Source organism: Pleuronectes platessa, chromosome 23 (genome assembly GCF_947347685.1).
Source record: "Pleuronectes platessa chromosome 23, fPlePla1.1, whole genome shotgun sequence".
Lineage (NCBI taxonomy): Eukaryota > Metazoa > Chordata > Actinopteri > Pleuronectiformes > Pleuronectidae > Pleuronectes > Pleuronectes platessa.
The window spans coordinates 7443276-7465573 of record NC_070648.1 but is presented as its reverse complement, the minus strand read 5'-3'; the positions used below and the strand labels follow the sequence as shown (position 1 = coordinate 7465573).

Sequence of the window (22298 nt, the reverse complement as noted above, 5' to 3'; positions counted from 1 at the left end):
TTTCGCAAAAAGAATAGGTGGTTGGATTTTAGATCTTTTCAGATGAAGTAATTAACATATCATCAAATAACTCCCTCCAGACATGGTTCAGCTGCTCTTGTTGGAATTAAGCCACACAGCTACCATTTTTTGCCTTTTCTGCGGGTTTTAGGGTCGGCTTGTTTTTGGTGCAATCGAACATATGTGGGAAATAAAGTGGGGATTATTTCTCTGTAAGTCGGGCCTGTTGCATAAGCAGTCAGCGGCCCATGCCCAGTTGGCCCACACCACTGATCGAAAAGCCCCTGCTGGCCCTGGTCAGCTGGTCAAAAAAAGCCCCTCCCCTTGTCTCTGTGTTTTCCTGGGCATGTTTGTGAATGCCTGCCTGAAGGAACATGTGGGCAGAAGAGATGTCAGTGCGACAGGGAGGGAAGGAAACGTTTTCCAGTCTGCTGTTGTTGCACTGCTCATTTTCACTCATTGTTGGTGTGAGGTAGAGGTGTAGGAAATTAATCGGTTTTCCAATGCATCGCGCTGCGGATGTTGACGACTGCACCGATGCAGAGACAGAACATAATCCATTCCTGTTTGTCCCTTGTTCATTTTTTTAGCGATGCCCGCTGCTGCACAATTATAATCGCTGCTTCCGGATCAGGACGGATGCACATTTGAGGTCTTGTCGTCTTTTACAGTGTCAGAGTCTCCTGTCTGAGTATTAAAACATGTGCGCATGTAGTTCCTCTGCTGCACACAGCACGAGATGTGCAGAACCAGGACATCAGGGTTAAAGTGACCGGAACATCTGTAGTGGCATTGATAAAAAACTAAATAGCGAAAGAGACACACAGACTAGAGTCTAAAATACTTTTTTAAAGCACGAATCATGAGGCTGGTGAAGTCACACAAAAATAAATCATGTACCTAATCTTTGGTGTATCGATAATCTTTTTATAATCGAATCGTTGCCCAATGAAAACGAATCGAATCTTGAGGTGCCTGTAGAATCCCTACCGTAGTGTGAAGTATGCAAACAAGTGACCACGTGTTCTCCTCTGCCCACATGACTTCCCTCAATAGCCTGAGCACATCAGTCCATTGTGCAAAAAAACAACAACAATCAATCGGTGTCGTTCAGATCAGGGCATGCTCATTTGCTCCACATGTTGCATAACGTCACTATTGAAGGATTCAAACAGTTTATTTGACAGCTCCCCCCTGTGTGTTTCCAAAGCCATACCATCAGACGACCCCCCCCCCCCCCCCCCCCCACCACCACCATCCCCCTTTCTAGTGTGGCACAAAGGCCTTGATTCATTATGGGAGCGTTTCATGTGACTTTTTTTCTTTATTAAAGGGAGCCCTCCACCCCCTTCATCTGCTTTGAAATCTTTTGTTTGACAAAGGGGGGGGGGGGGGGGGGAATGGAGAACTGCCCGTGCAGGAAATGTGTGAGGGAGAATCAAGTGATAGAAACACTCACACCTTCACCATATATCTGCTAAATGCTTTACAAATTTGTTTATTTCCCTCTGAAATTACGTAAGAATTCAAATTAGAAATCATCCCCGTGTATTAGAATTTAGGTCATTACCAAGACAACTTTGGAACTCTGTTGTATAAGTCTCGCTTTTAAGAGTTGCTATGACAGTACTGATTTAGACCAGCCCTTATTCACGCTGATTGTCAGTTCATTCCCTCAGACCACAATCTATTAACCGATGGAGTAACTGATCCTCCCCCAGCTATCAACATCACTCACTTGCCCGCCCACTTACTGCAGCGTGGATTCTGAAAAGTATGTATTTATGTGTTTGTGTGTGTGTGTGTGTGTGTGTGTGTGTATGGGAGCAGCTCTTCTACAGGGTAACTGATGAACATGCCAAAAAGGGAGAGCTGCTGCTCGTGGCGATGATCTGCTATTCCAGCCGCCACTACTGTGCCTTCGCCTTCCACACCAAGTCCGCCAAATGGGTCTTCTTTGACGATGCAACCGTGAAAGAGGTCAGAAAATTGAAAATGTTAGAAGTTATTGGTCAGTTTAATCAGTTTATTGACAGATTAGTGAACCAATAACTATTGTAATGAAACAAATAATTGTTTGTCATTTATTGAGAAGTGCATTGGGAAATACTTTGTAAATGTATTATACATTTGTTTTAACAATGTTTAAGCAGCAACTAAGTTCTTGTGATCTCGTAAAACTACTCCAAAAAAAGAAAAAGAAAAATGTTATTGTTCTTATATAGGATTATGAAGATCCATTGAAAAGAAAATAGCATGCATAGCCATCAGTCTTTACCGGAATTGCTGTGTTACATAATATCACAGCAAACCTATCTTTAAAGGTTAGATATATTTCCATATATTTCTATAATTTTCACTGTTTGGGCATCAGGTTATTTGTTTACAGAAACCGTGGACATCTGTTTTCATAAAAATGTCTATCATGAGTTCTATCACCACTTCTCTTTATCTCCCAAAGAGGACCACATGCATTGCCCTTCACAATCCTGTGGGTTGATCAGCCTTTATGGCATTGAACAGTCAGCTAACCCCCCCAACCCACCCCACCTAGATTTCCAATGCAATTTTCCCAACCCTGACATCACAAAGTACTGCAGCAGTGAAGTGAAGCTAAACCAGTAAAGATCCGTCTTCTCACTGGGTAAAAGTTAAAGGGTCAGTGAGAATGCTGAGATGCACGGTATACTGTATGTGCAGTGTGTGCATGAGAAAGAGATTTATTTGTGAAGGTGTTTTTGCAGGTTAGTGGTTTTGTGTACGTGTGTGTGTGTGTGTGTGTGTGTGTGTGTGTGTACGTACAGGTATATGGTTCGCAAATCCATTCTTCCTCTCATCCTCAACAATGGGCTCATTTCTGTGGTGGTGCACCAATGCGCGCAAACCCTTTGTCTCACGTTCAAACAATTTTCCGGGGGACTGTGGTGCAGCGGCTGGCTGGCTCCGTGTCAATCCATCAGCCACTTGTGCTGCGTGTGCAGCCCCCCCCCTCAGCCCCCCTGTTCCCCGCCACCACCGACTGAGATGAAGGAGCCACACAGTGCTCAGCGCCTGCCAAGTCCATACCTGGATCGAAACTTGCCAGCATTTCTGTAACTCCCCGAATCCAAGCTGCAAAATGGAGACTGTAGTGTAACCTAATCTCTGCGTTACCAAAGCATAAACGTTATTCAGTCAAAACAATGGCAAAACATTCGCAATAGGGAGGTTTATATATATTATATCTATATCATGGCCACTGAGTTTTCTCGATTCTGAGTGGCTGACTGGTGTTGTTTCCTTTTAAATAGCCGAACACCTCTGACACAGACTTATAAGTGTTTGCTCTTCTGAATCAATGCATCATTGTTAGGTAAAGACAACATCAAAGCAGTTTAATAATAACAGTATTAATAATATTATATTTTATTCATGAGGCGATTTTAACAATGCTCAAAGACACAGAGAAAGTCAATAACTAAAACTATTCACAGATTTAATTCTGCTCTGCAGATGTAGGTTTCGAGTAATGTTTTGAAAGTGGACTGGTCAGTGCTGTCTCTGATTTGTCTGTGAGGAGAACTCCAGACGGAGAGAGAGACCAGCGATTCAGCGAATGCCTCAGGTCTTTGTGGTTTTTAATTAAGTTGGATAGATTGAAGCTTGTGTCAGAGCTGTACCTTAAGTCCATGTAAAAGAAAACATTCAGGCGCAGAGATCAGTACATCCTCATTTGCCCACAGCACAGTTATTGATTTGAGCCCCCAGTTTAACTACTGACAGTACATACTACTAGAATAGATACTCAAATTTCTTTTTAATGAATTTACTTAAAGAAAACATGCAGCATATACCGAAGATTGTGTTCATGTATATTCAATCAGCTACAATCCATTTTCTATATTTTGTAATCCATCTCAGCAGCTCTGTCACTTCTATCTTTCCTTTTCATTTTGTTTTTTTGCTCGATATTATTTCTTCTTCACTTCATCTACTAGTCTACTATCTCTCCTCCTCCTCCTCCTCCCACGAACCCCCTCCCCCCCACCCCCCTGTCATTTGCTTAATTAAGGAGCACACAAGCATCTGTTAGCCTGCAGCTTGCCTCTGCGGTGCCTTTGTGGCGAGACGCACACCTCGCACAACGTGGCTAATTGTGATCGTGCAGTTTGACCTCGGTTTGCTGTATTCATTTACAAAGCAAAGATTTCTTTCAAAGTTGCCGGTGGATTTTATATAAATAGTTTGATTAAATAGGTTTAGTGATGTCAGTAGACCTGTTTTTTGAAGAAGTCGTCCCCTCATATCAGTTGTTCAACAAAGCTTTTTTTAATACCTTTTTTATGAAATGAAAACAAGAAAGAAAGAAAGTGCATTCGCATTTCATCAGTACAAACCATCTGCTTTTCCAACTCAAATGGGACAAGATCAGTGAAACAAGCTGAAATGTTTCCCATTTCCTAAATTTGTTGTTTAACATTTGAATATCAAATTTACTAATCCTCCAAAAACAATATAGATGACAGATGTTCTCGTCCACGATGTTTTATTATTCCTCATAAAGTTGCAGAAGCTCTTTTCTACATTTCTTCACGTGCATTGATCAATCTTTTCTTTGTTTTGCTCGGTGTAGATCGGCACCAGGTGGAAAGATGTTGTCACCAAATGTATCAAAGGCCACTTCCAGCCTCTCCTCCTCTTTTACGCCAACCCTGACGGCAGTGCTATCACCGCGGATGAGGTCTCGAGACAAAACAGCAGCCCGTCACAAGGACAAGGTATGATATAACAAACCATCAGGGTCTTTACAGAATCTGTTTTTGATCTGTATTTGCTCACGGTAGAAATCCTCTTCATGAATAATATTCTCTGTGCCCCTGAAGAAGTTCTCTTAGCTAAACAGCCTCGCTTCATCGGGTAAGATGGAGAGTTGATTTAGTGTCTTGCTGGAAATAACAACATCAAATTCCTTTGAGATGCATTTATCAGCCTTATTAGTGCTGTTGAGCTTTATGGGTTGTTTTGTTGCATTTGCGAAACAATAATCCCCCCCCGAGGGACCTATTTAATGATAATTTTGTATCATAAAACACCCATTAATATGACGCCGAGGTGTGCAGCTACCTCTCACTTTCGTCTTTTATGGATCTAAAAACCTGTGCGGGACATTGAGGGAATAAAATAAATCTGTGAAGTGTATTTTTGGCATTATAGGCTGGTTGAATGTAACAGCAGCCAAAATGTTTCTGGTGTTAAATTCAAAGTGTTCTGCGGTGCAATCGAAATTCAGAGTCTGGAGATTGAGTTGAATGTTTGGTTGGTGAGTCAAAGTGTGATTTTCCTCTATATACCCAGCTGGAGTTCAGTGTTTTATTAAGATCGAATGTCAAATAAAAACATGTGAAACTTACTGGAATTAAAATGCTGTTGGTTAATTTGGGCAGAACTCCCCTAGCAAACATGTAATTAACTATAATTAAAATTCATTTTAAATAGAAATGCAATCCAGAGAAACAAAAACAACCCGGTACAGGACATGTATAATCCCAAATGATATTAGTTGCGTTCCCGGGGCAGTAATGAAAATTTGTTGATGACAACATCTCCTCTGGTTGGACTATATATCCCTGGATTTGTTTGGTTGGGGAGGTTTTTATCACCTTTAAAGATCCTCCTTCAACTCTCCATGCTGGCCGAGCCCCAGGTCCCAGCTGTGGCAGCCGCTCACTGCCCATCAGAGCTGACAGGGCGCCGGACCAAACTAGATGATCCTGCAAAAAAAACAAGAAAACCTCTATCTGGATTTGAGTAATTTCTGTTTCTTGGTCTCATGTCTGTATATTTTTTTTGTATGGTTGATAAAAAATACTCTATATTTACTTTATTTTCTCTAGCAGGCTTTGATTCTCCAGTGTCAGTCCCCAAGAAACTGGACCTCACCAGGGAGAACCTGAACGCTCTGCTGGGCCAAGGCTCTTTCAAACAGAAAACCCCTTCGACCTTCAGCAGGGGCAGCGCTCAGACCAGCGGAGGACGTGCAGCAGGTAAGGGAGGAATGGTGGAAACCATGAAAGTGGTGCAGAGAGATTTAAAACCCAACACACATCAAAGTTTCCATTTTAACATTTCGTTGAATTAAGTGCTTAGGACTGGAAAACTCTGTTGTGCTCAAGGTTTTGTTTTCCACTGCAGGATAAGAGAGGAAGTTGTTCCAACATTACCAGTAAATAAAAACCACAGAGAGATACGTCCCCTTTTGTAGTGGTTGTAGTTTTGGCCTTGAAAGACGGCTTCCTTTATAAATATTGCTGTCCACTGAGAGTGGTGACAAGCACAGATCTGGTACAGCGACCAGAGGAAGACAGAAGAAGAGATGATTAAATGTCTTTGCTGTCAAACTAAATCTAGCTATGCTAGTAACACAGAGGGGATTAGCGATCCTTGCTGAAGAGAGAGGTCACAAAGAGCTGCTGCTCAACACATGTTTAAGCCCAAGTAGAGGAAGGGTGTAAATTGAGGAGCAGAGATTTTGTTGAGATGAGGAAGTGGCTCTAGAAAGTATAACAAAGCGGGTGAAATTTAATCTCCTTTGATATTATTGCAAGTTCCATTGTCTGCATAAAGCTGTGCAGGTCTTTGTCATTGTTTCCCTTCACTTGAGCTGTTTTCAGACATAACCCGAGCTTGTCTTTTACATTTGGATAACAGCAGGAGATTGGCCGGGTCAGATGCGTTCACAGCAACTGGAACATTTCCAGAAAATTCAGGCCAGGGGTGATGACCGGGTAGAACATACAGGAGGCAAAACATGACATATTAATTCTGCTTTGGAAAGCACATCGATACCGGTGTCTGCTTTTATCGGCAAAACGGGCCATTGTCTTTCCAAGCTGACGCCTTTGTCCGTGTTGTTTTCATCTATCTTTTCTCTCAGATCGGCATCTATCGCTAAACTGAAGTCAAGTTAAAAGTGAAATTATTAAGTCCTGATTCATCATTTTGTAATCGGTCGAATATTCTCTATTTTAGTGCTGGAGTGAATATTGAGGTAAAAAACAGTCTTTAAGAAGAACTGTTGTTTTTCTTCTAAACACATCAGCCTCTGCCCACAGTTGTTTGTGTTGACATTTCAGACAGCCAGCAGAACCACAGCATGATCATGTTTTCCAGGGCCGTGACTAATCATCGCGTTTCAAAGTGAATGTCTCCGCGCGGCCACGTTGCCACCCTCTTGCCTTTCCCTTCACGGGGCACAGAATGTACTGTATACATCAGCACAATGATGGGTTGTAAAGTTAGCCTCCGTCCACACACTCAGCAAGTGCTCAGTGCCTCGGGGGGGGGCTTGGGACTAAGAGGTGGAAGACAGTGAAAGGGATGCAGTGACAATACAAATCTATATGCTCACTGAAATAAAAATACATTTATTGGTGTCTGCACTTGTGGAAATCCCCGACTGACTCAGCAGAAGTTGCATTTATTACTTACTGGCTGCATTCCTCTCATCCCCTACTGGGGGGATTGTGCCAGATTCCTGATGGTAAAAACCTGACGTCTGTTTGTTTTGTAGTGAACATTGGCACCACTGATCCCAAGAGCCGCATCAGGGACCTTTCTCGGGAAGTCGCCCAGAGAGCAGGAGAGGTGCGGGGGATGCATCCATCCAGACGAGAGCCTGACAGGAGCGGTCAACGGAGGGTGGAGACGCGCTACAGAGGTGAGTAGGTTGCAGATGCACCATGCAGCATGTGCATTGATAAGAGCAGACTAACACACTGCAACACAAAAACGCACAAGAGCCTCTAGGGTGTGTGATACAAAAGGCTAGCCCCTCCACTTCCCCATCCCTTACGTAACCCTCGGTTCAGGAGCAATGTGTCAGAAAGGGGATTAAGTGCTGACGTCTGTTGGAGCCTGCCTTGATCCCACTCTCTCATATTCAGAGCCATTGGTTCCCCTCGCTGTGCAGTGCATGACCATGTACAGCAAATGCACACAATAAACTAAACAGGTCAACCCAAGTAGTGATAAACACTGTTTGATTCAATCAAAGGATGCATTTATCTAAAAAAACTAATATTTGTGCCACTGTTTTTCTTTAGTTTGTGTGTCTGTTCTAATCAGGGGGCTGATTGGTCAGCTCTTTTAAGACTCCTTCAGTACATCAGTACTTTCAATTAAGTATCAGTGAGGGGGATTATGGGACACAATTCTAACACACTCCCAAATCCGCCATGTCAACAGCAGTAGCCCGGGTTAGCACCGCGCTCACAGCACATTATGATTGAATGCAGGCAGACTAAGGGAGGGCGAGCGTCACTGCCGTGATGAATGGCGACGCGGGAGGTGACACCACAGTTTATGTAAACGACCACAGCACGGATCGTGCCCAGGACAGCACTTTTCTAAAAAGGACTTCTTAAATAATAGCCGAAGCAACTTTTTTACCCATAATGGACTATGGGACAGCCCCAGGAATTTCTAAATGATCCTTGACTGGATCGATTCAGACCTGATACCTTTCTTCCAAAAAAAAAAACATGATCCACAGCCTCGTGTTGAGCGGACGACACCGAGCTGGCAGACAACAACGCTGGTGTCTTACACACAAGCAAAAACACAGACAGGGATGTTGGTTGTGATTTAACTCTGGCACACAGTCAGCAGATTCCCAAGCAACAGGGACGTTTGGGCTTAAGTCCAAAGCACTGACAGTTTAGTGTAGTACTAAATTTAGTTTTTTGTTTTCACCTGAAAACACGTATCCTTAAATTGCTTTTCGTGGTGAATTAGACGATGAGTCCGGGACAGAGGACACGGCCTCTGACTGAAGCTGTGTCAGCTATAGACTATAAGTGGTGAACCCTGTACATTAAATGATGCCTTGTCTTGAAGTTTTGCTAACATGCAGGGAAATCTACTTATGTGACCTATTTTCCCACCTTTTTAAAAGACATTTTGATTATCTTGACATGGTTTTTCACTTGTGTTCTCTGTGCTGGAGAATTAAATATATATTGTGAGAGCACCTATTGCTGTGCAAGTGAACCAGGTTTCAGGAAGGATGTATTTTGAGAGTCGCTCCCACAGTCTTTGGAATAGCAAACACCATACCCTCACTATCATGTTCAGACGTGTCCAACAGGGAAACTAATCCATGCATGCACATAGATATACACACACACACACACACACACACACATACATAAAACACCACAGTGCAACCCTTCTGCATGGTGTCCTCGATACAAGCTGTCTAGCCTCTGTCTGCACGGCACACATCGGTCGTAACTTACACCTCCCTGTCAGGTGGAGACGTCCCCTGTAACCCTGTTGTTGTTGTGCCCTCGTTCTCCACCCGACCTGCTCTCTTCTTTTACGACAGCTTTGTGTCTCGGTGTCGTAGCATTTTGACTTTCAGCGAAAGGCAATTTTTGATTCTCCTTGGTTCAACGGCTGCCTGAGTTTGTGTAAGGGGTAATCGGTTAATTTAGTTGTTTATAAATTTGATGCATACATCTTTGTGAACTTGATAAGAAACCTCGGCCTATGTGGGTGAAAATATCTGATTTAGTATAACTGGTTATTTATTGTTATGTTGGTTAATTGGATGAATGTCTTATCCTTATTTACCTTACGTTGTTGAAAGTATTCTTCAATCTGTGACGTGAAGTATCTTTATAGAATATACTCTGCCATTCAATTTCTCATTGTTCAACCCATTCATGTAACTTTGTCTGACTTGACCTCAGATGAGGACAGGACCTACTCCCGCTCCGTCTCCCCTCCAGAGAACGGCTTCAAACAGCACCTGGAGACTCGCCTGTACAGCAGCCAAGGAAAAGGTCCCACACGGACTGAGCGGACGCCCCACCTGGGCGGACGATCCTCCCACGAACCCTCTCGCTCTCACTCCAGAGTCCAAGTGCTTCCCAGTGTGCCCAGTGTCGGCGGTGGCCATCATAGCCGTCGGATTGACCAGGTCTCCAACGGATATGACACAGACAGCAGCCAGGAGTCCAGAGAGCGTCCTGGAAGTGCAGCGAGCAGTCGCAGCAGGGCCAGCCGCCCGTGGAAACCCATGCGGGAGGCGCTAAATGTGGACAGTGTGTTGAGTGGCGCCGGTGATGGAAACTCGCCAATTCAAGAGCGACGGCAGCACAGCCCACGGAGAAGACCCAGCAGTCAGTCGCCTACACGTGACCGCGAGCGAGACCGAGACTTCACATGGGGAGGCCGGGAGGACCGCAAACCCAAGAACCTGATGACCATCTACGAGGATGAGCAGAGGCACGAGACCGGTGGCAGCCGGAGCTCGCTGGACTCGGACAGCCGGGGCGCCTACAGCGACAAGGACAGGTCGAAGGGCTCAGCAGCTTTGAAAGTGCGGGGCGACAACTGGAAGATCCAGCGAACAGAGTCTGGATACGAGAGCAGCGACAGACTCAGCAACGGCTCAGCGAACCTCGACTCCCCCGTGGTGGAGAACTTCTCCTCCATGGACCTGCGGCCTATACCCGAGCTGCATCTGACGAGGTGAAATGCACTGTTGCATCCGAGAGGACTCAAAATCCCACAACTGCAAAGAGGGAAACAGAAATAGACACAGTTTCTGCTGTGTGATGCTTTGTCATCCCGCGGCCCGCTCATTTCCCTATTCCAGTCTCAAAAGTGCTGCCATCTCTAAATAATTAAACACTACAAACAAACTGTTCTAAGAATAGCCGGGCCCCATTTGACATAAATGCACACAAGGCAGATACGCCAATCTTATTACGGCGGGCTGTCATTTGTCGGCTTTGTAGTGCGGGGTCTTGTTTGGAAATAATGATCCCAACCAGCTGACAACTCCTGTGCCCGGAGCCAGCAGATAGCAAACTTCCTCAACTGCTGGTGCATTATTCAAGCCGGTCTCCCGATAGTATATCAGTCAAGTGTTGTTTTAATTATTAATTCTTTTAACATATGGTTACGATGTCGACTGGGCTCAGACCTGGATTCGCTGACACTGTGCAACATTTGCTGTTTTCATCTGGTTGTATATAAAGAGCATCTTTTGCACCGGTTTCCATTAAGTTTAGTACAACATCGTGATATATATTTTACAGGAGATACACGGCTTTGCACTTAAAGAGGAAAGAGCAGAGGCCAGATAGTGATCAAGCATAACAAGGGAAGAAAATAAAATTCACACGAGTTGTTTTGACAGTGAGACGTCTTGTTTTCACATCTAAGAACTAACGTTACAGGAATTGGCATCAAGTTACACCATTATAAATCATTCATCGCATAAATGTATACTCAGTCTGATGTCACGAGGGTTTATTTCCCTCTTTTTGCTCAGAGCAGGGGTCCAGCTCAGTCCTGCTAAGTGGTTGGAAAAACAAAAGTTAAAGCTCCGGAATATCTTGTTTACATTGCGTGAATAATTCAATTTATTTTGTTTTTTAGGGATCACTTCCCTCACAGAAGCAGCGATGACATTCTGCACTCCACATTTTCCACTGGTGAGTAAATCAGGCTCACTTTGACCTGTCCTTTATCTCTGCACACACACACACACACACACATACACACACTGTCTGCTAATATTTATTTGCATGTGGGTTCCCCCCGGCAGAGAAAGGGAGAATTTAAAGCCCGCAATTTAAGGACTAAAAATAAGGAGTCCTAAATAAGTATGAACAGGTCGGATAGTGAACCATTATTTCCCACATCCAGTCTGAACGGGTCACAAAAGTAAAGTATCATTCCATCACAAAGACTTTGGCCCTGACATTAAAGAATTTTCCTCTGGCCGACTTCCCTGTGTTGTAAGGATCTGAAACATTAAGATAGTACTCAGCAATTCCCTTGATTTATTGTTCCATCAGTTCTGTTAAGGTCACAGCCTGATTGAAGGGATACGACATGGAAATAAGTGTGCTGTGGGTCCTCACTGACTGCCCTTGACCTTTTTCCCCCCCGAGCATCGTCTCGTATGCAGCACACAGATAAAAAGTACACGGGGCCTGAAGTCATCTGAAGTCATGAACAGGCTTTGAATTGCTAAATTTTTTGTATTACGGAAACAAAAAGCTAAACTCCAACTTATTTTCATGTATGAACAACTTTTAATATTTTGTGTTAGGTTTTCTTTCTTTCTTATACATTACAAAATGAAAATTGTGAAAAGGAACTTGAAGGACATAAGCTGCAGTGAATAATATCCACTTGCGGTTGGAATAACTTTTAGAAAAGGAGGGAGATTAGATGACATGAATAGCACCGGATGGTTTGTTGCCTAGACACCCTCCTTCATCTAGGACATGCTTGCTTGCGATCCACATTATCAGCACGGAGAAAAAGTTGGTTACAAATCAACAAATGTCTCGAAAATGACCCCACAAATTCCTACAGTGGGAATACTGAGTTAATCCTGAATAAGAGGAGGGGGGTGGGGGTGCGAGTGAGCCTGTAGGTGCAACCCAGCTGTGCCCAGTCGGCCAGAAACCTCCAGCGCTGGGACTGTCAGAATGTGATGTTCAAACACGAAGCAAATGAAATCCCATTTTGTTGCACTGCAGTTATTTTGAGGTCTCAAAGTCTCCTCCTCCTCCTCCTTCTCCTTCCTTTCCACTTTGTTATTATCACTGCTTTTCTTTACGTGATGGATTTCTGTGTATGTTTGATTTCCCACATCTACATTTTCTCGACAGATGTATGTTGAACAAGTCACATTTATGTCTTATCTCATTTACTAACTCAGGCTGTTTGCCCTCTAGTGTCCTTAAGGGAAAATGAACACACACTAAACCAGGCTCCCTCATTTGCCTCCTCTTTGACTTGCAAAATATCTGAAAGCTCATTTAAAGTATCCACAGCTGTGGATCGCGCTCCTGTGCATTACTTTGAAATGCTCACTTGTTAGTAGTTTAACCCAAAACTGGCTAAAAATATCTCAGTGGGCCTTTTGAGGTCTATTCTCCGGTGGCTATTTTAGAAAATCAGTGCTGGATATTTACGCCCCCGCTGTCTGCAAATTATATCGACAAGCTGCAGTGTCCAAAGTCAATTTGGCTCGAGTTCAGCCGTGACTGTCTGGCATGAGGCTTCAGCAGAGACCTGAGCAGATTCCAGGAGTCCATTAAAGTCCAAAATCCTTTTTTTTTAAAAAACACTCATGTAGGAGGGGAGTGGTGATGAGCACAGTTGACATTTTGACTCCAGGCGTTTACCCTCGTGATGGTTTGTTGCATCGAAGAATGGATCTGATGTTAAGTTAAGGTCGTGGGGTCTTGTTTTTGATCAGCTCAGTTGGGACCTTTGGATCTCACTGATTTACATCGGACCAAGTGGAGATGGTAGTAGAACGTGTCGTGGTTGTGAAAGGTCACAGCTGTCGGGAGATGGGAAGAGAATTCCAGACCCGTCAACCCACCTTTTCATCAATGTCCCCCCCTGATTGGCTCTGGTGGCTCCTGCAGATCGATAGAAACACACTAGAGGAGCTATTAAGGCTCTTTTTGCAGACAGACTGTTTATAATTTGGTCAACATGACTGTTCCCCGAAAGCAGAGCCAAAGTGTCATAGGTCCTAAACCCTGCCTCCTCCATGTCAGTGGATGGGACACGGACCAAGGTCGAAGTACACGTCAATTAAGTTTGTCTCAAAGATAAAACAGTTTGAAACGTATTCCCCGTATTCGCCTCCTGATGAAAAGCTCAACTGCAAACATGCAGCGGGTCTGCTTGATGTTCACACATTTTAAAACCCCCAGACAGCAGAACGCAGAGAAGTACAAATCTCAACTTGACAGCAACTGAAGTGTGTAGAGTTTTTTTTGTTGTTGTTGGTGTCACATCAACAAAACTTCAAAGGGCTGTCAGGAAATTTTTGCGTGTACAATTTCTCCCAAAACCTAGTTAAGGGTTTGCTTTCATGGTCTGTGTGGAGCGAATATGTTCCGTTTCCTCTGGGAGTGTCTCGTTTTGACAGTTCAAGAAGCGGAGGGAAGTGATAACTGGATAACTTGGCGGCGGGTAACACCGGCCCACAAACGGGTGTCTCTCCTGAACTTTCTCAGACTAATCCTTCATGCTGGAACGAGGTCAGGGACGGGTCTTTGAGCGATTTGCATCATCAGAGAATCCTACTACTTCATAAATCAGCCGCTGATTGTTCACACGTTTCGGAAAGCGCGGAGGAACCTCCATGAGAAACGGCTTCACCTTCCTCAATCCTGCTTAACAATGCGATGCTTTCCTGTCGGCATGGGAAAGGAAGGGACTATTTATTGTGCACCACTTGCTGCAGTTTAGAGAGTACACCGAATCCTGCTGAATCACAGCGTAATCCATGGAATTGCAGTACATGGACGGTTTCCCAGACAAGTGCAGGAGGCCGTGTAAACAGCAGGACACCTTGAGTACATGCTTTTTTGGGGGGGAGGGGGGGGATTTCTGGAACTCACAGGAAAAAATCCCATCAATGTTTCCTGGATCTCAGCCGAACCCTGAACCTGAAGAACACTCAGATTTAGACGGAGTTATAGTGATTATTTAGTAGGTTGTCTCTGAGGACGTTTTCTATGATTCCTGCAGCCTCTTCGATATCCAGCTGTTGTCCCCTTCAAGCTTTATCTCAAACGGCGCACGCGACCACGAAGTCGAGAGAGGGACAACACGCCGCCGGCCGCATCCTATTTTCTTTTCCCACACGATATTGTTACAGTTGCTTGCCAACATCGCAGATCAGCGGCATCAAATTGTGAATCGCCGCATGGACTGAGCGGCTTAAAATTGCAATAGTGTTGTGGAGGGGATCTGGAGTCTGGAGTCTGACCTCTGTGTAATTGCATGCCAGCACAAAGGATTTAGCCACTAATGCTTTGAGAGAGCACGGGGGGGGGGGGAGACGAGTGTATGCTGACACATCACAGATGGTCCTCAACCACTCACTCTCTCTCCCTCGTCCCGTTAGTCAGCTGTTGTCTGTCTCGGGCCTTGTAAATCACACCCGGCCCCGCTAACTTGGCTAAGCTCCACACCCGCCCCCGTCCCCGGCACCTGTTTTTTAACACATGTGTTGGTGTTGATCTAATGGGCGAGATCGCCTATTATCCGCAGCCTAATTTCACGGTCATTGCATCACGTCTCGACTGAACTTAATAGGTTAATAGAATCTCACTGGGTTTTCAGGGGTGTGTGCATGTTCCGGCTTATGGAGGTCACGCAGGGTCCTTATTGTTTCATTAGCCCAAAGCTAACAGGGCCTGGATATGAACCCGAATTCCCCTTCGAGGGGCCACGTTGTGTGGTTGGATCAGACAGTCGGAGTGGTTCACGGGGGGCCTCAGGGCGCAGTGCCAGACTGGCTGCTTTGAAACGTCCTCTCCCCGCACCAGGCAAAGGGCCTCACCGTGACCCTGTTAGATAACATGTCTTTGCTGGAGAGGCACAGAGGAAAATATCCTAGCTGTGTTTAAATATAAACCCATGACAGATGTTACCTAGCTCAATTTTTTCCCCCCGAACATCTGGTTGTGGTGATCATGGGTTTACACATTAGTGATACAAAATGCTCACAAGGTGTCTGTCCTTCCTTTCCAGATCTACAAAATGCAAACGTCCTCACTGCTCAGCTCATACAAAGGTAAAACTCGGCTTTAAGTACAATTCCTCCTCTGATGTGGCATAAGTGCAAGTCAAACAGTTGACGGTTATGTTCTTTTGCTCCGTGACAGAAGAGGGGCCTTCCGCTACACCCCCGGGATCTTGGACAAGAACCTGGACCTGGACAGCGAACACGAGGAAAATGTCGACGGCAGCCCCGCGAGTCCCGTGCCCCCTTACTTAGCCAAGACCAGCAGCTCCGAGTGGAACAGCTCCGATGACCTCACCGGGCCCTTCTCTGAACAGGAGGAGACGGGCACTGCCGGCGACCTTTACATGCACAACCCTCCCCCTCCCCTGCCCCTCAAGACCTTTGGCTACAATCACACTGACCCATCTGCCGTCCACTCGCATCCACCGGAGGTGCCGACGTGGTCGACCGCCCGCAACGAACCCAGAAACGGTTCGTCCCCGCTCTCGCACACCCTCCTCCGTCGGTGGATCGAGACACCGGCCGAGCACAGGCTTTCATCCGGTGCCAGCTCCAAGTCGGGGTCGTCGGACCAGGACCGGAACGACCTGTCGGCCAGCGAGAGCGACGAGAGGCTGCCCAGTCCCAAGCCCAGACGCGCTGATGGTACGCGCTCCCCCACTCTGTCAGAACGGGCTCTTCCCACTACTTACTTCTCTGTTGATAACTGCATGACAGACACTTACCGGGCCAAATACCACAAGAAGCCGGCTGCGTACACAAAAGCAGAGGAGCCTGCGTCATCGGGGGAGAGTGATGCTGAGGGGAGGGGGCTGGCGTTGCCAGATGTTCAACCCCCAGTGCCCTCCAAACTCCGATCAGAATCAGGTACCCTACAGCACGGTGTTGGTACTGTACCTTTAGCTCTTTCGTGCATTGGTTGATTATTTGGTCTTTTGTCTCGCAGGCTACTCCACCACTAAGACGACTGCAAAGTGGAATCCAGTTACTCCAAAAGGACTCGACGAGCATGGTTTCCTTTGATTATAGCAAAAGCATCAATGGACGTTGACCGGAGGCCACGAGGAGCCGTCACGCACAGTTTGACTCCTTCCAACTGGGAGGTGTCTTCGCTTATGAGCTGCTCCTCACCGCGAGCTGGACAGGAAGCGGGTGCCAAAGAGATTGTAAAACGAACGACAGGTGTCCTTAATAGCCATGTGGCCCTTTTCTCGGTATGAAAAGCTTTTGAATGAAACTAGAATTTGCACAGTACACGGCACCATAAAGGTACAGAAACATGCCCGACGGTAGATTGCTGTGATGTTTTGGGGCTGTGTGCTCCGGGGCAAGGAGTCGGGTCAGAAGAGAATGTATCACGAAACGTCACTTTACCACACAGCAGATTACAAGATTTATTTTACATGAAGAATTATCCGATGTCTTGCAGTTTCTACTTCCTCCTCCTCTAGGGATTGACTATTTGTTTAGCTTCTCCCATGTCAGTGTTAAAAGGTGCCTGCCCCTGTCTTTTGTTAAGACCTGGATTTTGAAGAAGACAAGGTTCCAGTGATATTATAATATATTTTCGGTGCATATTAAACACTGGGCACTCTTTTTTTCACGACTTAAAAATGGATCCCAAGGATCTGTGGGAATAAGAAGCAGGGACACCCACATTGGTTATTTCTTTGGTCTCCTCTGGCACGTTATGGCGACAAAGGCCAAAACTTTTAATCTTGTCGGTGCATGGTTTCAAATGACCTCTGCGAATAACAAGCAAAGGTTTTTTTTTGGTCTCACACTTTTGTCAAACTGAAGTCCAAAAGAACCAGTGTGGGTTTTCTGGGGTTATAACGTGATCGGTAAATATGTTGAATTGATTTCTTATCCGGTGGCGAAATGAGACGCGTCCCTTTCTCCTCAAATGCACTCCTGCACACACTCCATCACCTGCACATAAACTGTTTTCTTTTTATGTCTTTACACTGTAATAATGTTTATTTCTCATTTCACACTCCTTACAGTTACATCCTTCCATTTGTATCTTTTATCGAAATCAACAGACTCCTGTCTCGCTTCTTAAAGTAACTTCTATTAGCAGCAAGTCTGCACCGCGACGACTTGGACATTTAAAAGCTTCATTTAGAAATAGACAGGGCCGGCTGTTCTCTTTTTAGTTTGAGGGTCGTTATTATTAACATTGTTCTAAACCTGAGTAGTTGGACTATTTCCTGCTTTCAAATGTTTTCTATATATGCAGCAGACTCGAATGCACAGTGCCTTTTGTATTTTTCTATGTCAAGACAAGATTGAATTGGAGCCATGCTTTGTACAATTATTTGACCTAAGAAGAATTTTTGTAACATTTTATTTTATTTTTTAACGATTAACAGTTAAATAAACAATTTTATTTAACCATACATGTGTGTCCAGTCATGTTGTGTTCAAGAAAGTGTTGACGTCAAATCCACATGATTTCAGGAAGAGGAAAACTGATCAATATTCAAACTTTAAAAGTATCTTTATGGAGGTCTGATAAAATACAAAGTTTTTACTGAATAAACAGTTTCCACTGAACAACACATGCAGCCCGTCGTTTACAGCACATGCCAGGAAACGTGGTGTTTTGCTGCCATCTGCTGACACAAAACCGAAATGCATTACAATTAAGGCTGTAAATGATCAACTGCTACGCTTTCACTACATTGAAATGTGGCTTAAAACTCTCTCTTACCTTTTATATTCACTTTAGTAAGTCCTAAGTGACCTGTTATTTTATATTGTTATATTTGTTTATTTAACTTTGCTATTGACCTTTTTCACGGCAGCCATTATGACATGAAATAGAAAGTAAAAAGAGGTTTTTACTAATCATGAATTAAGGTTGTGCTTTAGTTCGAGCCTCCTCTGGTTAAATGATCACAAGTAGCTGAGTAATGCTAAAGTAAACTGAGTTCACATTATCACAATAAACATGAAATTGATTTCTTTGAGCATTATTTGATTTCACGCAGAATATCTGACCAATGTAAACGACTCATATTTAACTAATACAAATATCCTGTTATGAAGGGAAGTTATTTGTATTGTTTTATTATTTATTTGTATTGTATGATACAGACCATGCCGACACGTCTAAGAACTCCTTCCAGACAGAAACTGAAGATGAGCAGTTTTATGACTCAACGGTTTAAATTCAACTGATGTTTTTTTTCTTTCTCTGATGAACTTGATTGAACTATGTAGGATTTCCAAACATTAAAACAATATATTATTTTTAATAGCATGTCACAGTAGGACAAAGAACAAATGGAAATAATGCAAATAATTACTGTGACACTTGAAAAGTCTGTTTTGAATAAACCTTTTCTCTGGATGTGTTGTTACTGTTATAGTCTTTTCTTCCCCCAGCCTCCAGAGGGAAGTAGAGGACTTTGCAAACAGTCAAATATACCACTCGATCTAGAAATCTGAAAAGAATGTGCATTGATGATTTGAACTTAATTTCAATGTTGAGCAACTTTCTCTACATGGTTTAATTTGTTGGTGTCGCAGGTGTTAAAAAAAATTATATTTTTGGCATCACCTCCCTTTGGGACCACTTTTTAATTTTCTAGCACACTGACCTCGACTTGTTCTCATCGTTCTGAAGATACAACAACTCCGATTCACTGCAGGTGTTTCAGGATTTTATTGACTCATCACCAGAGCTGGGAATATTAAATAAATTGGTTCTAACACACACGGTTATGTGGGAATACAATGAAACTGAATCCAAGATGGCAACAGAGCAATAAAAGCACTGGCAATAGTGGTTATTAGTATTAGGAATAATAAGTCTCACCCTCATAATCAATTTGAGAACACTTGTAAAAAGGAGAACTCATAAATTCCAATAAAAAAAAACTGAAATGTCTCCCTGAACTTGAAATGTCCCGGACCAGAAAAATAATTCTTCCGATGTTCATGTGTGGGAGAAATGCATCGTATTCACTGGATTCACACGATGCTGACAATGTTCTGCCACTCAGCCCTCTGCTCCTCGCTGCATGGCACGTCTATCACAGATTTAGTGAGCTTAAATCTGTGCTGTCTCCCCCTGTGTGTGTGTGTGTGTCTGTGTGTGTGTGTGTGTCTCCTCCACCATCCGTCAGACTGGGACTCGGCCTGTCAGTGAGGGCTCCTCCTCTGCAGCTGCCGTACTTCATTAGGGGCCATCAGCTGAGCTCAGTGCTCCACTGTCAGAGTCAAACTTCTGTTTTCTCCTTCCTCCTCCTTTTGCTCTCTCTCTCTCTCTCTCTCTCTCTCTCTCTCTCTCTCTCTCTCTATCTCCCCCCCCCAAAATGTCCCCCAAGCTCACCCACATCCTTCATCCTCATATGATTTCTCACTCTGTCAACTCACTTCAGTCTTTTCCTTCCCCTGCTAAAATCTCTTCCCCCCCCACCCCCCTGTCCTCGCTCTGCACCGTCTCCTCTCCTCATGCTCCTTCCTTCCTTTCTTTCCTTTTTCTTTTTTTAAAGTGGAGCTCCCATTTCTTTCTTTTCAGGGATATTTCTCCTATTATTCTCCCTTTAAATCAGTCCTCCAGAATATACGCTTACACGTGCCTCGATGTTTTTGCAGAGAAATCCCATAATGGGAATAATTGTGTTGCTGTTGGTTGCACATGATATTTATCCCAGACAATAATTCAATTCAGTGCCTTTATTGTCATCGCACAGTGTCCTGCTGGTACACAAAGTAAAATACACGAAATACACTTACTTTAATACAACATAGGGTTATTTGTACTCGGTTATATTGCATATCACATAATATTGTGGTTTGTGTAGAAAAAAAAAGAGGTAGATATTGGGCATTGTATCTCTATCTATCTATCTATCTATCTATCTATCTATCTATCTGTCTGTCTGTCTGTCTGTCTGTCTGTCTATCCATCTATCATTCTACCTATCTATCTACCTATCTATCTATCTATCTATCTATCATTCTACCTATCTATCTATCTATCTATCTGTCTGTCTGTCTGTCTGTCTGTCTGTCTATCCATCTATCATTCTACCTATCTATCTACCTATCTATCTATCATTCTACCTATCTATCTATATATGTCTGTCTGTCTATCTATCTATCTATCTGTCTGTCTGCTGTCTATCTGTCTGTCCATCCACCCATCTTAAGTTGCAGTACAGTATCCGACCACAGATGGCAGCACTGAGCAGGAAGCCTCTGACCAACATGACTATGGCACGTGTTGGACTTTAAATACGTTTTAAATGTGATTTAAATCATCAACAACCACAGATCCATCTTTTCAACCGACGCTGAGAAGCTCATCATCCGCCTGCTGGGTTTAAATCTCCACGATTATTCCATTAACAGCCTTTATTTACACAGAAATACCTGACAGGAGCCAAGTCCCCACAATCCGGGAATACATGGCCTCTGTGCCTGGACGTTGTTTTGTGCGTTGCTAAAAGGTACCAAGGAAATACTTGTTTGGTTCCTGAATGACTTCCACTCGTTTTTATTTCGCGAATGTGACGTTTTGTTTGTTGTAGGACCTCGATTGTGCTCGTGGGAAAATTACGAGGAGTCCTTGAACGCACCACGGCCGCTAATTGGAAATACCAGGTGAGTCAAACGACACCAACTTGATGGAAAAAATAAACTTCTTTAAAGTGGATTTTTATCTTGTAAATATCTAAATAATAATAATAGAAACGCAATTAACTTGAACCCAGATGATTTTGTGTTAATTGATTTTTGTTTTGTTTTTATTAAAGAGTAAATTAGTTCGAGTTTGAGGAGTTCTTTGGACCCTAAACCAGTTTGGACCCAGGAAATGAAAAACAACCAGAAACCAGCTCTGCAGTGTCCTCCACTGGTGAGTCAACAATTCAAGCTTGTGTCATCTCCTCTTACAACAACAACAACATAAAAACAGAACAACTACAAAATCAACAAACTAAATTGAAAACGTATGAAAGCTGTTGTCATGTTAGGGACCGCCGTTAAACAACCTAAGTCACACATTATCCTCAAATAATAATGAAAAACCTCCATAACATGAAGTACTTTGTACAAATTAGTATCGTTCTCCTGCCATTTTAATAATAATAATAATAATAATAACTAACAATATTGTTATTTCTTTCTAGGAAAAGTAAGTTCAAGTATGCCATATAGTAAAGTACTGTTTCAATATTTCCATGGAGTGGATGGTAATTTGCTATTTTAATATTAACATTGGTAGAATTTCTTTACAGCATAGAAAACAAATTAGAAGAGCTATGGTCATAACAGGAAACCTTCTTAATATAATAGAATACTTACTGAGAAATACTACTCCACATTATATAGTACTTTTTTCATTATTTCCATAGATTGTATGATTGTCTTCTCAGGAGCCTGGGACTCTGAGAGTTTCACTGATGAACTCAATCATTATTTATCTATGATCGATGTTTCAAGGTCCTGATGTAAGCTCCTCATTGTTGTCTGTGTACGCCCTCATGAACTCAGTTGCCAGTTCACAAGTAAACCTACTCTACCTCAAACTAAAGCAGGGCCAAAACAACAGTTATTTAGTTGTTTAGTTGCAGATACAACTGTAGTTCACACTGCAATGGGTGTTTCTGCTTAGTGCAAAGTTAGAAATGTATACTGGGCTGTAGTGTGCACACAGAAGTTGTTGCTGTTTCTTGCTGAAGGGCGGGATAACATTTAGAAAACGGTGAATTATTGT

General features: G+C 43.6%; 1 protein-coding gene across 5 annotated transcripts in view; it reads left to right on the top strand.

The window, feature by feature from the left end:
- LOC128430313 (inactive ubiquitin carboxyl-terminal hydrolase 53) overlaps positions 1-17358 on the top strand; it is a 30760-nt gene extending 13402 nt beyond the window's left edge. For 4 of the 5 annotated variants that reach the window (XM_053416355.1, XM_053416354.1, XM_053416357.1 and 1 more), the window contains exons 9-17: positions 1831-1980; positions 4613-4757; positions 5874-6023; positions 7550-7696; positions 9732-10515; positions 11431-11486; positions 15571-15613; positions 15705-16432; positions 16512-17358. In XM_053416355.1, coding sequence (XP_053272330.1) covers positions 1831-1980; positions 4613-4757; positions 5874-6023; positions 7550-7696; positions 9732-10515; positions 11431-11486; positions 15571-15613; positions 15705-16432; positions 16512-16588 — 2280 coding nt within the window. In that variant the 3' untranslated portion in view covers positions 16589-17358. The remainder of the gene's footprint in view (positions 1-1830; positions 1981-4612; positions 4758-5873; positions 6024-7549; positions 7697-9731; positions 10516-11430; positions 11487-15570; positions 15614-15704; positions 16433-16511) is intronic. The other variant, XM_053416358.1, reaches the window with a different exon arrangement.
- The last annotated feature ends 4940 nt before the right edge of the window (positions 17359-22298 follow it).